The sequence below is a fragment of the Topomyia yanbarensis genome, chromosome 3 (assembly GCF_030247195.1).
Source record: "Topomyia yanbarensis strain Yona2022 chromosome 3, ASM3024719v1, whole genome shotgun sequence".
Classification (NCBI taxonomy): domain Eukaryota; kingdom Metazoa; phylum Arthropoda; class Insecta; order Diptera; family Culicidae; genus Topomyia; species Topomyia yanbarensis.
Window position 1 is genome coordinate 324264523 of NC_080672.1, and position 13215 is coordinate 324277737.

Consider the following 13215-nt stretch of genomic DNA (forward strand, 5'->3'; position numbering starts at 1 on the left):
TAAGCCTGTTTTTCCAACGAATATGTCACATCATTGTTAGATTATCGAAATAAGGGATTGTTTTTTTTTTAATTTCAACTTCATTGTTTGCAGAACTTGTATACGTTTTACAGTATTCAAGGCCTACTAAGTATTTCATAATGCAAGGTTATCCGTTATGATAGCCCAAGTAACAATTGAAGATTTATAGTACGCTACAAGTGCAATCTAAGTTTTATGAGTTGCTATAAAACTAACATAAAACCTCAATTGTTACTAGGGAAGGCACATAAAATTCGTTTGCATTTTAAAAGTTGTATGCCTAAAATAATCATGTGTCCCATACCCGCACCCCGTCCTGTCCGTCTTACCCGTAGTACCCCTACATCGCTATTGGGGACAGTAACAAAACGCTACAATTTATGGACAAACATCTGGTAGAAGTCCGATATTAATTCATCATTTTACTAGTAGCGAAATATTTAGGTGATTGAGCTAGTTGCGACAAATTCCTCTCATCCGTAATTTCAAGGTAAAACAACGTAGAAAATAGTGACGATGACAGATATAAAGTATAATATTTAAAGTTTTGACGTGTTCCAATTTAAATGCCACCATAGGAATCGTCTCGATCTTTAATAGTGATATTGAAATTAGGGATATGAAACAAAGTTCTACAAATACAGAATACAGTATGCATCTCTATTATTATTAATGCTTTTAATCTATGTATGTTAGGTAAAACGCTTCAACTATTCCATTAAAACAATCTTAAATATTTATTTGATAAATTACAATCCATTAAATAATTTCTGAATGCTCTCCAGGGGTTTATTCAACCAATTTCACTAGAACTCGATCACGTTATGAGCCACGAAGCACGTGAGCAAGGAAGTTCGAGTAAAGCCTAACCCCATGACTGCGAGCTCGCTCCCGCATTGATCAATCGTTAATATACGTTATTGTTTCCTTTGATTAGATGAAATTTAAGTCTGAAATTGGATTCCGTCATATAAAATTGAAGCAGGACTGTTCGAAATTAGATATAATTTCAGATAACGACACTTGTTTAATCGTTGTCTAGTGCAACTGATATCAATGCATTCTTGCAGAAGTGACTGTCCACCAGGAAGCAAATATCTCTCGATCACATAATAGAATGTGATGACGCAACTATCATTTCTCCGGTGAAGAAAAACACTTTACCTTTCACTAGATCAAACTGCATTGCACTTTTATCATGGCCACAACGCTAGTATAAGTATCTAACCACTAAAGTACCCTGACACCAATGAGTCAATCTACGGCTGCGGCAAACGACTGCGTTCAACTGGGTAGATAAAATTTGCAAATATTTTGTTTTATTCATCTAAATTAATCAATAAGCAAATGGTAAAAAATAGATAAATATGCAAGTAAACGTCTATAATTTGGTTTGATGCTAAAACTGAAGAATTCCACGAAGATCCGTCCGAAAATCTATAAAATCGTTCCGATGAAAATTTACACGTTTCACCGGCATGGAAAACTAAACAGTTTCCTCAGTCAATGAGATCATTTTGACTCAAGAGCTATTTTTTATAAAATGGTGTAGAAGTTTTTACATGCAGCATTTTCGAAAAAAGAAATTCGATAACCGTATGTTATACGGCAAAGCTAGCCGAGAACAAATTGCAGGAAATGTATACTTCTGCACAAAAAATATTCACTGAAAAAAATTTAAACAAAAGGCAAATTTAATTCAAAAATTTAATTTTTTTCAATGTTTAAAACATATTGAATGGAGAACTTATTAGTGTAAAAGTTTTTCTAATGATAACTTTATACATGTTGTTAAATTTCATACTAATTGATACACAAAACTGTAATTTTATTGCAGAATATAATTCTAAGTGTTATTTCAAATCAAAATGCTTTTAAAAAAATCTTCCCAAATGCGATAGTTGTCGAGATTTCTGGAATTTCACTCCATAAAAACAATCAATTCGATAAATTATGCCCAAGGAATTCCACGGAGATCGCCCGAAAATCGTTAAAATCGTGACCATCTTAGATTTCGATTAAACATCACATTTAATCCTTATGGTCGAGTCATATTTTGATTTTTTTCATGTAGCTTTCAAATTGTTTACAATATCACCTTGATGTCAAAAGGAAAGTTACAGGAAATTTTATGAGCATTTCGGAAAACCTATTGTTCTTGATGGAGAAATGCGAATAACTTTTGAAATGGTCATAATAAAAAATAATTTCGAAAACTACTTCATTTTAGTTTTTATTTTTATTTTGTTGTAATGAGTATTTTGTTTTGAAATGATATTTAAAATCATATGCAATAGGAAAATTGCATTTTTAACAGCAAACAGTATGAATTATAAATATAAGTTTAAAGTTTCGGATAGGAAAACTTTTTCATTGAAAGCTCCTCCATGATCCTAATACACTAAAATAGTTTTTCTCACTGTTGTAATTGTTATTTTTAGCTTTAGGGGAAGAGAGGGTAAAACGCACCCCCGGGGCAAAAGGCACCCCTTGCTTATATCTAAAACTGCTGAAAATTTCTAGAAAAGAGTAACACCAGTCGGAAGTCCGCCATAGTAAACATACACTGCCAAAGTTTTATAACCGTACATCAATAGCAGCTCGAGAAATAAACAATAAACAATAACGTGCTCTTCTCTTGAAATTGTAGCTCATGCAGTAAGGATTTTCAGCTCTTAGAAATGCTGTTTTACTATTATATTAGTGAATTCCAGTTCTATTTATACCGTAGGTCATTATTTTGTAGCACTATATATGAAAAAATCTACTAAATAGTTCACTTTTGCTAAATTTATATTTCTGCTCCATCGGGGGCAAAATGCCCTCTTGAATATTTTTCATGTTCTTAAATATTTTGCAAGGAGATATGATTATGATTACTGAGGAAAATTCTGAATAAACGATATCATTTTTTAAATTCTCCCAATTTATGTTCTATAGCTGAGTTGTGACCATATTTCCTTAGTGGGTGCGTTTTACCCCATCGTCCCCTATATAGGTTTTCAGGGTCGCTGATTCTGATTATGGTTGTCTAAAATGTAAAATTCATAATGGCGGACCCAGCATTGCGACTGTGCTTCGCTACATTTCATGTTTTTTTATATTGGCCTAAAACTTCTTACATTGGGGTTTTCGGGGTCGCTGATTCTGATTCGTCGAAAATATAAAATTCAAAATGGCGGATCCAATATAGCGACTTTCATGTTTTTGCCTTTCTTCTATAGAAAGGTTATGCAATCATTCTGAACATCGCCACCCGGCCCGGAAGGCCGCGTGTCATTCGACTCAGTTCGTTAACCTAATCCCGACCAATTTCTTTACCTATATAGGTTTTCTCTATATTAACAGGGGCGTAGTTAGGGGTATACGGTGAGGGATTACCGCCCTCTCATATAACACACCACCCTTCCCGAAACCTCCCTTCCCTCATCTAGTCCTACGACCCCCCCCCCCCCACGATAAAATTTCCTAGTTCCTGCTGAATAAACTTTTCTAGTGGGTCTGAAAACCAGTGAAAAAATTGGTTTGAAATGATTTAGTTTAGTTTAGAATTTAGTTGGAAACTACTTCAGAATTGAAACTAATTTAAAATTTCTCAACAAGTTAATAATTTTTGGCGGAGTCCGGACCCCCCAATCCTCTTCCTGGATCCGCCGCTGGTTTCAAGCGTTTTAACATCGACACATAGCATATCAAGTTCGTTGCTGTCGAACCATTTTATGTATGTGCAAAAGTACTGAATATGTAATAGACATTTCCACCATATATTAAACATTACGAGCGATGGAATCGTAGTTTGGATAAATGAGAAAGGCACAATTGCACCACTAGGTGGATTAAAACAGGTTTTTTTTTTATATTGACCTAAAACGTCTTACAAGGGGGTTTTCTGTAAAAAATCTATTATTTAGTTCAATATTTGAGATACATGCAAAAAATTTGTTAGAATTTTAGTTCAGACACTGCCGAATTTATTGTAAAAAACGAAGTATAGAGGAATTCCTCGAAGAATCTTTAAAATCGTGACCGATCTTCGATTTCGTTTACACGTTTTACCGGCATGGAAGACTAAACATTTTCCACTGTCAATAAAACTATTTTGACTCAAGAGCAATTTTTAAAAGGGCGCAAAAGATTCTTCATGTAGCATTTTCGAAAAAAAAAATTGTTCGATCGCCGTATTTTATACAACAAAACTATATGAGAGCGAGTTACGTGGAATGAATACTTCTGTACGAAAAAAATATACACTGATAAAAATCTTGTGTCATTTTTCACAAAAACAAATATTTATGTTAAAAATTTGAATGCAAAAAAATGCATTTTTTTAATTTTTATGTGTTGTCAACAAAAACCTTCTGAGAAAAGAAGCATTTTAAATGTGATTGCATGATGGAGAATTTGTCGGTAAAATAGTTTTTCTATCAAAAATTTTATACATGTTTTTGAATGTCATACTAATTTACATACAAAACTGTATTATTACCACAGAATATGATTCTAGCTATCATTTCAAATCAAAATGCATTTAACAAAAAGCTTGCTCTTTTCAAAAGTTATTTACATTTCCTCATCGTGAAATTTAAACAATCTAATGTTTATCGTTTTAAAGACGTAAAAGAAACTTTTTCAGTGTATTTGGATCATGGAGAAGCTTTCAATAAAAAAGTTTTCCTAACACCAACTTTTGACATTTTTTATAATTTATACTATTTGCATTGAAAATATAATTTTCTTTTTGAAAATGATTCTAAACGCAATTTTAAATCAAAATGTTCCTATCAAATTTTTTTTGAAATGTAGTAGTTCTCGAGATATTTTAAATTTTGTTTTAACAACACAATTATCACGCATTTTTGAATTCTCAAAGTCACCCCCACCTTTCATATCGTGACAAATGTCAAAGCTCAGGTGCCAAATTTCACATAATTTGGACAATTCTAGACCCCAGTTCGCTTGAAGTTTTTTGAAACTGGTAGCGTAAACCGCCCAAGTAACAATTACAGTTATATAGCACGCTTCAAGAGCAACCTATGTTTTATGAGGGACTATAACTACCATAAAACCTCAATTGTTTCTAGGGTGGAGTGACATTGATAACATTTCGATATAATCATTACATATTTTTCGGCGCAACACATTTTTTTTCAAGTTTAATATTTTTAAACCGTGTAATGATGTATGAAGAACAAGATTGGATGGTTTTACCAGAAATTGTCCGCTTACTACTATTTTTTCAAAAATCATCACAATTTGAGGTCCGATTTGGTATTCCGGGATGGCTTTGATAGCCTATATGTTCATCCACATTATGTTCATTATTTTTTATTTAAATATTTGTTTAAATTAATTTCTTGTTAAATAGATGTTAATTGGTATTGTACAATGTATTTCAATATACTGTAAAATTCGAGTGACCAAAATTCAATTTTCAATTTGAATGAAAGAATTTGAAAACTGCTAAATTTGTCTTATTTCAGCGGTTTATCAATTAACAAAGATAACATTTTAACACGTTGGATCATTGAATATTAAAAAAATTGTGAAATTAAGCTTGAAAAAAATTGAAATAATTGCGAACTAGTTTCACAACAAAATGTTTTTAAAATAAGCAAGCTCTTAAATTTGGCACATCCGACTCTAAAGAAAAATAAAAAATAGCTTGAAATTTACTATTCTTGCTAATATCCAAGATTTATTTGTTCTATAGAAAATAGACACTCTGCGAATCTTCGTCAAAATAAGGTAAAGCAAAATTTTGGATGTTTGTTTATTTTGTACTCAAAAATTACTTGTACTACAAAAATATACTACAAAAGTATAATAAATCCCTACTCTATAACTTTAGAGTAAAACTCATTTCTAATGGGAATGATTAGGCTGAATAAGTAATCTACGAAAAAAGTTTCGAGTGATCAAAACCACCCCGGTTTACGGTACCATGGGAAAATATGGAGGCAAAATATATTAAATGCTATAACTTTTAAAACAGCACTCAGAAAATTGCAATTCATTCCTCTTTTTAAAGGAAATAACCTTAGTATTTGAAAGGAGATATTTCTGTTTTTCGAAAAATACGGGAAAGGTGGATACTGGGCCTTTTGTCCCCAAAATTCCCTATTTTAGATAAATTTGTCTGCTCCGTGATACAAATCACACAATGTGAAAAAATCTCAGAAAGTGAACGGAACCTTTTTGACCTTTGTTCGAATACGATAAGTTAGGGTTGTCTGAGAAGCTTCTTTCGCTAGATGTCATACGGCGCACAGAGGAGTAACTGGGGTCGAATCCTGGTCAAAACTATTTATTGCGGCTATTGCTGTTATTATGCCTTAATATGAACTAAAAATAGAAAATAACTAGTTTTTGGGACAATTTGGCATCTGTCCACCTACCAGTGCAGAGGTCATTTTTCTAGATCCTTCCGAACACTAGTATTTTCGAGGTGATCTTTGTGAATACATTTGTTTTTCCCGATGCATGAACAGTTGGTCAGTGGAAAAGGGAGAAGAAAAGGGATACCTGTGCACATATTCATAGATATACATTTTGCCAAACATAGTATTTGGCCCTACAACATTTTGGCGTACCTCAAATTAGTGGAAATATCAATATTTTCAAATCGCTTGGAATTTGTGGTTCGGAAAAGATCGGAAGAGATTGAATGTTTTTCGGATAGCCGGAATCTTGTTTTGTAATGTTATTTCAGCAACTTTGCCGGATCTTGCCGTATAATGTAACTTTTTTATCATTCAAATTTGGAATAAAATGTTTAAAAAGGGTGTTTCTAAAGTTGGTCCAATACACAGAAACACTACTATTTTCGATTACTTTTAAGCTGAGATTACACAAATAGTTGTGTTCAATTACGTTTGTTATAATATTGTCTTATTTAATACAGTCATCATCATTAGAAAGCGATTTTGCTGGATATATAATAAAAAATGAATAAAAGCCCCTTAAAATATCACCAATTTGCATCCATGCAAAAAATCTTTAGCAATTTTTGGCAAACTCTTCATTTTGCCACAATATGCAGTATGCTTTTGGGTATCTAAAAAAAATATAACTAAATAAAAAATCGAAAAAAAATTTTTTTTTTGGTTATTGGCCAAGAATTTGTTCTAGTTACTCCTCTGTGCGGCGTCTAGGCAGGGTTGGTCATGAGAAAAACAATGGTGATATCAATCTCCTAGTGGACAACAGCCCCATCTACAAATAGTTTAGATAGTATTTATCATAAAAATAATTAAAACAGATTTTTAACACATCATTTTGTACACGAAGCTAGCCAACATCTGAATTAAATTAATATTCTGTATACGTTTGTTTTAGATTAATCTAATCAATGTACAAACACACCCCTCCGTGCTTCTGGTGTGGGGATGAGTGGCGAGTTAATAAAAATATAGGAAATGTAAAAAACTTAACATATGCGAAACATACGATAAGTCACGTCAATATGCACTCTATAAAGTTTGCATAAGGAATGATTATGTGATTTACCGACCGACAATTGTTATGGTACGAACACACTTTTTCTACACAGAGATTGCCTTACGCCAGTATGGCTGGCGGTAGGGTTCGTCGCGGTGCGGATGTGGGCGGTAAATGGATAGTCCGCACCGCAACCGCAAAAAAATAATAAAACCGCACCGCTTACCGCAACCGCACTGCATTTACCGCACCGCACCGCGCGGTAATGCGGTAAATGCGGTAAAATTCTGTATTTTTGAAAAGTGTGTTGAAAAATTAATAATTTTTTTGAATAACCAAATATAATAAAATATTACGCTTATTTACACGTACATTAACTTTGACGGACTCCTCAGAATGTAACATTTATTAAAAAATTAAAAAAGTTGACACTTTGCAAGTTTTATTAATAAAATTCCGTACATTTTGAAATACATACTTTCGAAACAAGGCAAATCTTAGCATAGCACTGAAGTCATATGAAATGTAGCTGTACTTAGGGTTGTGGTACCGGTAACACCAGTACCGAAAATCCCGGGAATACCGACCCATTTTTGGTACCGTAATACCGGTACTGAAGAAAAGCCAGTACCGGTATTTTCGGTACCATACAATTTTTTTTATGAAAAATATGTGGATTCTCTAGGGGGACATGTTTCAAAATATCGGTCTGCAAGATGACTTTTAATTATATTAATTACCTTCTATAAGTTAAACATTACTAGCTCCCGTTGTACTGAACGGAATGTTTAAATTCTTTATATTGTTATTATTAAATTTTAACGATCTTGTACTAAATTTCATAATATTCACATCTAGCGTAAGAGACGTAAAAATTTGCTATGATTTTTTTTATTAGCGACATTCTGATTGGTTTCCATTTTTTACTGGGTCGCACGTAATAAGACTATGGTCTAAATCATGCCTTTGGTTTTCTCTTAAACCTTTATTTATAAAATAAAGAACAGCGATTTAGCAGCTAACAATTTTAGACTTAGTGAGCTACTCCAAATGGGGCGATTTGTGATTATTAGTGATAGGAAAATTCAGCAAAACTCCATAGTTTACAGGAAAGCAAAGAGCCTTGGTATGCAGGTCGAAACCAATTTACAGCAAATCAAGAGAGGAAAAGCGAGCAACCTGCTCGGATTTACTGCCATTCTCGCTTTGATTTACTGTTATTAATAGTGTTTCTTACTTTTACCATCTGTTAAAGTCGATAAAAGTCGCACCGCTTAGCAGTTATTGATTTTATAGTGGCCTAGATTTCGAAATAAAAGAAGGTGCCGCATACAAAAAATATTTTCTGCTGAAATGAGTCATGCCAGTCCGAATCAATTAAAAACGATAAACATGTTCAATCATCTGAGAATAAGGTCATCAGTTTCAGCATTCAATTTCATTTTGAAGCTCTTTTCGAATTTAAAAAAAGGGCTTCAGTACCGTAGTACCGATTCTCGACAAAAAGGGTCGGTACTGCGAACCCTACATGTACTTCATCATTATACATGCAAAAACGTTCTTCCGCAGCAATCAATAGGAAAACTTTTAAGTTCTCCAAATTAATCAAAAGTTCTCCAATTTAATCAAAATTCACAGTTGAGAAAATGTCATCGTTAACGATTCATAATTCCACGATTGTCAAGAGGAATCGGGAGAAATGATGCATTTTTAAATTGGATTTGACAGTGCAATTCAATTGGTTTTCAATGATTGTATTGTGCATTTTATATATTTGAAAAGATTCGCTTGTAAATTCTTAAAAGTGTTCAAAATATGTCGTAAAAATACTGATGCCAAATTATATTGGACACAGCTTATAGATTATATTTCTTAGTAACAGATTGTTTTATCATATTAGAATAAACAAAATGTAAAAAATCGCTACTTGATAGGTCGAATACAGATTATATTCGGATTTATTTTCCAATCATTGTCAAGTCCATGGAAATTAGAGCAATCAAATGTTTATTATGTTTCCCTATCGTAAGGTAATAAGTTTCGTCGTTCTTAAATGGTAAAAGTTAAAGTTTTAATTCACTTTTTAATGCAGACTGCAGACTTATCAATTATTTTTTTAAGCGCGGTTGCGGTAATACCGCGCGGTAAATGCTCATTTCCCGCACCGCATCCGCAAGAAAAAGTGTCTTACCGCACCGCAGTTTTTGCGGTGCGGGTGCGGTAAATACCGCGCGGTTGCGGTAAATACCGCAACCGCGACGAACCCTAGCTGGCGGTATCATCTTTAATCTACAACCAAGTTTCAACTTTGGCTTCCAAATTTAACTCATCCCCCTCCTCCGAGGCTGCTACAAATCACTTCAGCAGATCTCGATACACTGACTATAGGTATACCATTATGGTATCACGGCGAAGCAATCACCGTAAAGTCTAGTGGTTAAGTCGATGCTAATAATGGCAAATAATTACCGAACGTGCTCCGGTTTCAATTGGGATGCAAATCCAAATATAGTTTGCTGCGGAACAATCGACCTGCGCAACAAAAACCAACAATAACAACAATAACCAAAAAAACGCTCTCACTTGCTCTTCATTACCGCTTGATAAGAGCGTGAAATGAGATGGAAGATTTCTCCTTATCTGGCGCGAATACACACACTTGATCAATTTTTACGGTGCCAGGGCATCAGGCTGTTTTTCTTTTTCGGCCAATTGCTATTGCTGGCACTATCGGACAAATGAAAATAAAACTTCACTGAGATGAATTCAGTTTCAGCACTAGAAAGCATAGCCAAAGTCGCCAGGGGAAAAGTGCTGTGAGTGTTGAATTTTTTGATTAATACAAAAAAAACGACAGCTTCGACTAACTACCCAGGTATCGGTCATTCGACGGTTTATTTATAAAGAAGGAGAAATTTCGTGATTCGTGAAACTGAATTGCTTTTCTGATCGAACATGGTTGGGTGCTTGAAATTAGTAGTTATTTAACAGCAATTTAACAAAGGGCAGGAACTGCTTTCATAATCGATACGATATGATCCAACTGAAGCATGTTATGTATTTATTTAAATATCTTTGAATATGCTTTGAAAAACTCGATCTATAACATATTCTTCTTTTATGATACAACCCTAATCGGTTAATTGGGCTAAAAACTGACAATAAAACGGAAAACACGTACAACTCGATTCCGGCTTGTTAAACATATGCATATTCAAAGTTCAAGACTGGTTGGAATGAGGCATGACGCCGCTTGTAAACAGTAAAAAAAACCTTAATCGGATCAACCTTAGCAGCATGTTTCACGCCAATGGTAATAAAACGTACTCCGCGTTTATTATTATCCAACGAATGAACAATTTCAAGTCGCGCGAATTAACGTACGGATCAAATCGCTAGAGCATTCATTCATAAGTTTGTGCTGGAGGATTACATTTCATGGCCACTACCTCCATCACGACCAAGTTCAAGGGCATTAAAGCGCGAAGGCGTGTGTCGGCAGCTGGCTTGTGTTCGTAACGGAACTCCCCATTGATGGCGGCGCGCCCTTCGATTAGTCTCTCCACGCTAACGTCTGCAGTCAGATTTATATAAAATAGGTTCAAGAGTGTTGCGAATAAAATGTTCGCTGTCTGAACTACTTTGACACTATCTCCAACGGCATCAACTGGATTGACCATTCTAATTCCTTTCTCGTTTTTTTTCCCGCAGTTATAATCCTGTTGGTTCACGTTCCTGTTTTCGAAGCGCGACGCGTAAAGCGGCAACAGTCCAATCGAAGTCCCTTCTCCACCTACATCCCGCTAAATAAGAAATTTGGTAACTCACTAAACCTGCCGTTCGGATACAAACTTAACACTTCTCCGTTCACTTTCACTGGTTCTAGTTCGCAATCGACCACTGCCACCGAGAACCACCATCCAGCCCGACCTGACAACAATCTTGGAGACACGGTTGCATGGTTTACCGCCACCATTCGAGTCCAAAGAACCGTCCAGGTCGCGTGATTTTTACATCTGCTTGGCCAGCTGTCTGACCTTGAGTCACTACAATCCGGTCTGCGGAACGGACCACACCACCTACCACAACGTGTACAAATTGGACTGTGCCAACCGGTGCGGGGCGAGACCCAGTAAGTAGCCGCCGCCGCTAATCAACGGCAGGTGATTGATTGACAGTTAACTTTGGTTGTTACTTTTGTCTTTTTCAGGGGTGCAAGTCCGGAAGCCTGGGATCTGCTAGAGGTGCCCGTAATAAATTAATACTAGGGAATGTTGGAATAAATATTAATGAAATTTAAGTTTCGGAATAATTTATTCGCCTAGTTTGGAAGAAATGGTGATACAGTATGACCCATGAAAATCTTTTCTGAATAAGAAACCGCACCGACCAACCCTTTAGTCCTTTCCTAGTATCACCAAGAGTATCTGCTCCAAATTTGAACCACAACACAAAAGAGTCGCTAGTAGACCAACCGGAACGGCTTGAAAATTGTATTTTGTATAGGATTTTTCGACATTTGAATGAAGGAAACCCACTTCCTCGTATTTTGACCGCTAAATGATGTTGATGTTTCTAAAATGGTGCTCAACAACTTTACTGAAGACACCAAGTCTCTAAATAACGTTTTCGAAGAATTCACTCTCCATAATTCATTCTAAGGGGATTGTTCAACAAATTGATTTTTTTAATTACACTGTAATAGGATCTTCAAAGTTGACGATTCCGAAATTATTTGATCTAGAATGTAGAATATATATAGTTTATTATTCTTGGCATCAAAAATGCAGGCCAGATTTGATTGTGCTTCTGGATGATTGATCAAAAGAATGTTTTTTTCTCGTGAAATAACGGGTGTTAAAAAAAAAATGAAATTTAAAAAAAAAAAAAACAAATAAAAAATTTCAACGAACTCAGTAAAAAATATGTTTATTCTTCAAAAAAACGTCAATGAATATTGGAGAAGGGACCCTGGTCAATCGTGCGACACAACTTAGTCGCGATGCGCTCACAAAAGCGCTGAACGGCACTAACGTCCATCTTCCGGATAAAGTTCCGGATCCTGGTGCTGCTTCGGATCCTTGTTCCACAAATTACTTTTGCACACTAGTGCACTGAGGAACCGAAAAAAAAATCCTCAATAGGACGGCACTAGGGCAAGTTGATCTGGTTCCTTTTTTTGGCACGTACGGTATCTTTTTCTGCTCAAAATTCTCCAGCGTCTTATTCACGTAATGGGAAGACGCGTTGTCCAGCCAGAAGACGTGCTTCCCATCCGCATGATGCTTCTTTAAGAACAGTAGAAGAATTTTCTCAAGACACTCCTTCTGGTACACTTGTTGATTGATGGCCAGACCGCTAGGCTTGAACAACGGCTTTGAAACCCCTTTGTCCGATATGGCGATGTACAGCATCACTTTTTTTTAATTTTTGCTTAAATTATATTTTACTTTGGGTGTGTGGGCGACTTGTCGCTGGAATAGTAGCTGTCATTTACTGGAATGTGGGTCTTTGAGAGCGGAATGTAATTTTCGTCGTCCAACACGAACCGGTGGTAATTCTTCGTCATCCACCGGCACTACGGTTTAACGATCGCTATCTGCTCGTTCGTGTACTCGGGGACCGAGTCTTTTTCAGACAGATGATGTCGTCCATCTTGAGGGTTCGGTGAAGCAAGGTATGGGAGCAGTGATATTTTCGGCCGGCGTCACGCAAACTCGTTCCGTCCTTGTTGTCGAACAGTTTTTTCAACGCTTC

The 13215-nt window shown here is 35.4% G+C and overlaps 1 protein-coding gene across 1 annotated transcript in view; it reads left to right on the forward strand.

Annotated features, from left to right (window-relative positions):
• Positions 1 to 11758, forward strand: part of LOC131691755 (uncharacterized) — a 30991-nt gene extending 19233 nt beyond the window's left edge. The window contains exons 2-4 of the mRNA XM_058978384.1: positions 11170 to 11277; positions 11345 to 11590; positions 11669 to 11758. Of these exons, the coding sequence (XP_058834367.1) occupies positions 11170 to 11277; positions 11345 to 11590; positions 11669 to 11700 (386 nt within the window). The 3' untranslated portion in view covers positions 11701 to 11758. The remainder of the gene's footprint in view (positions 1 to 11169; positions 11278 to 11344; positions 11591 to 11668) is intronic.
• Positions 11759 to 13215: the final 1457 nt, after the last annotated feature.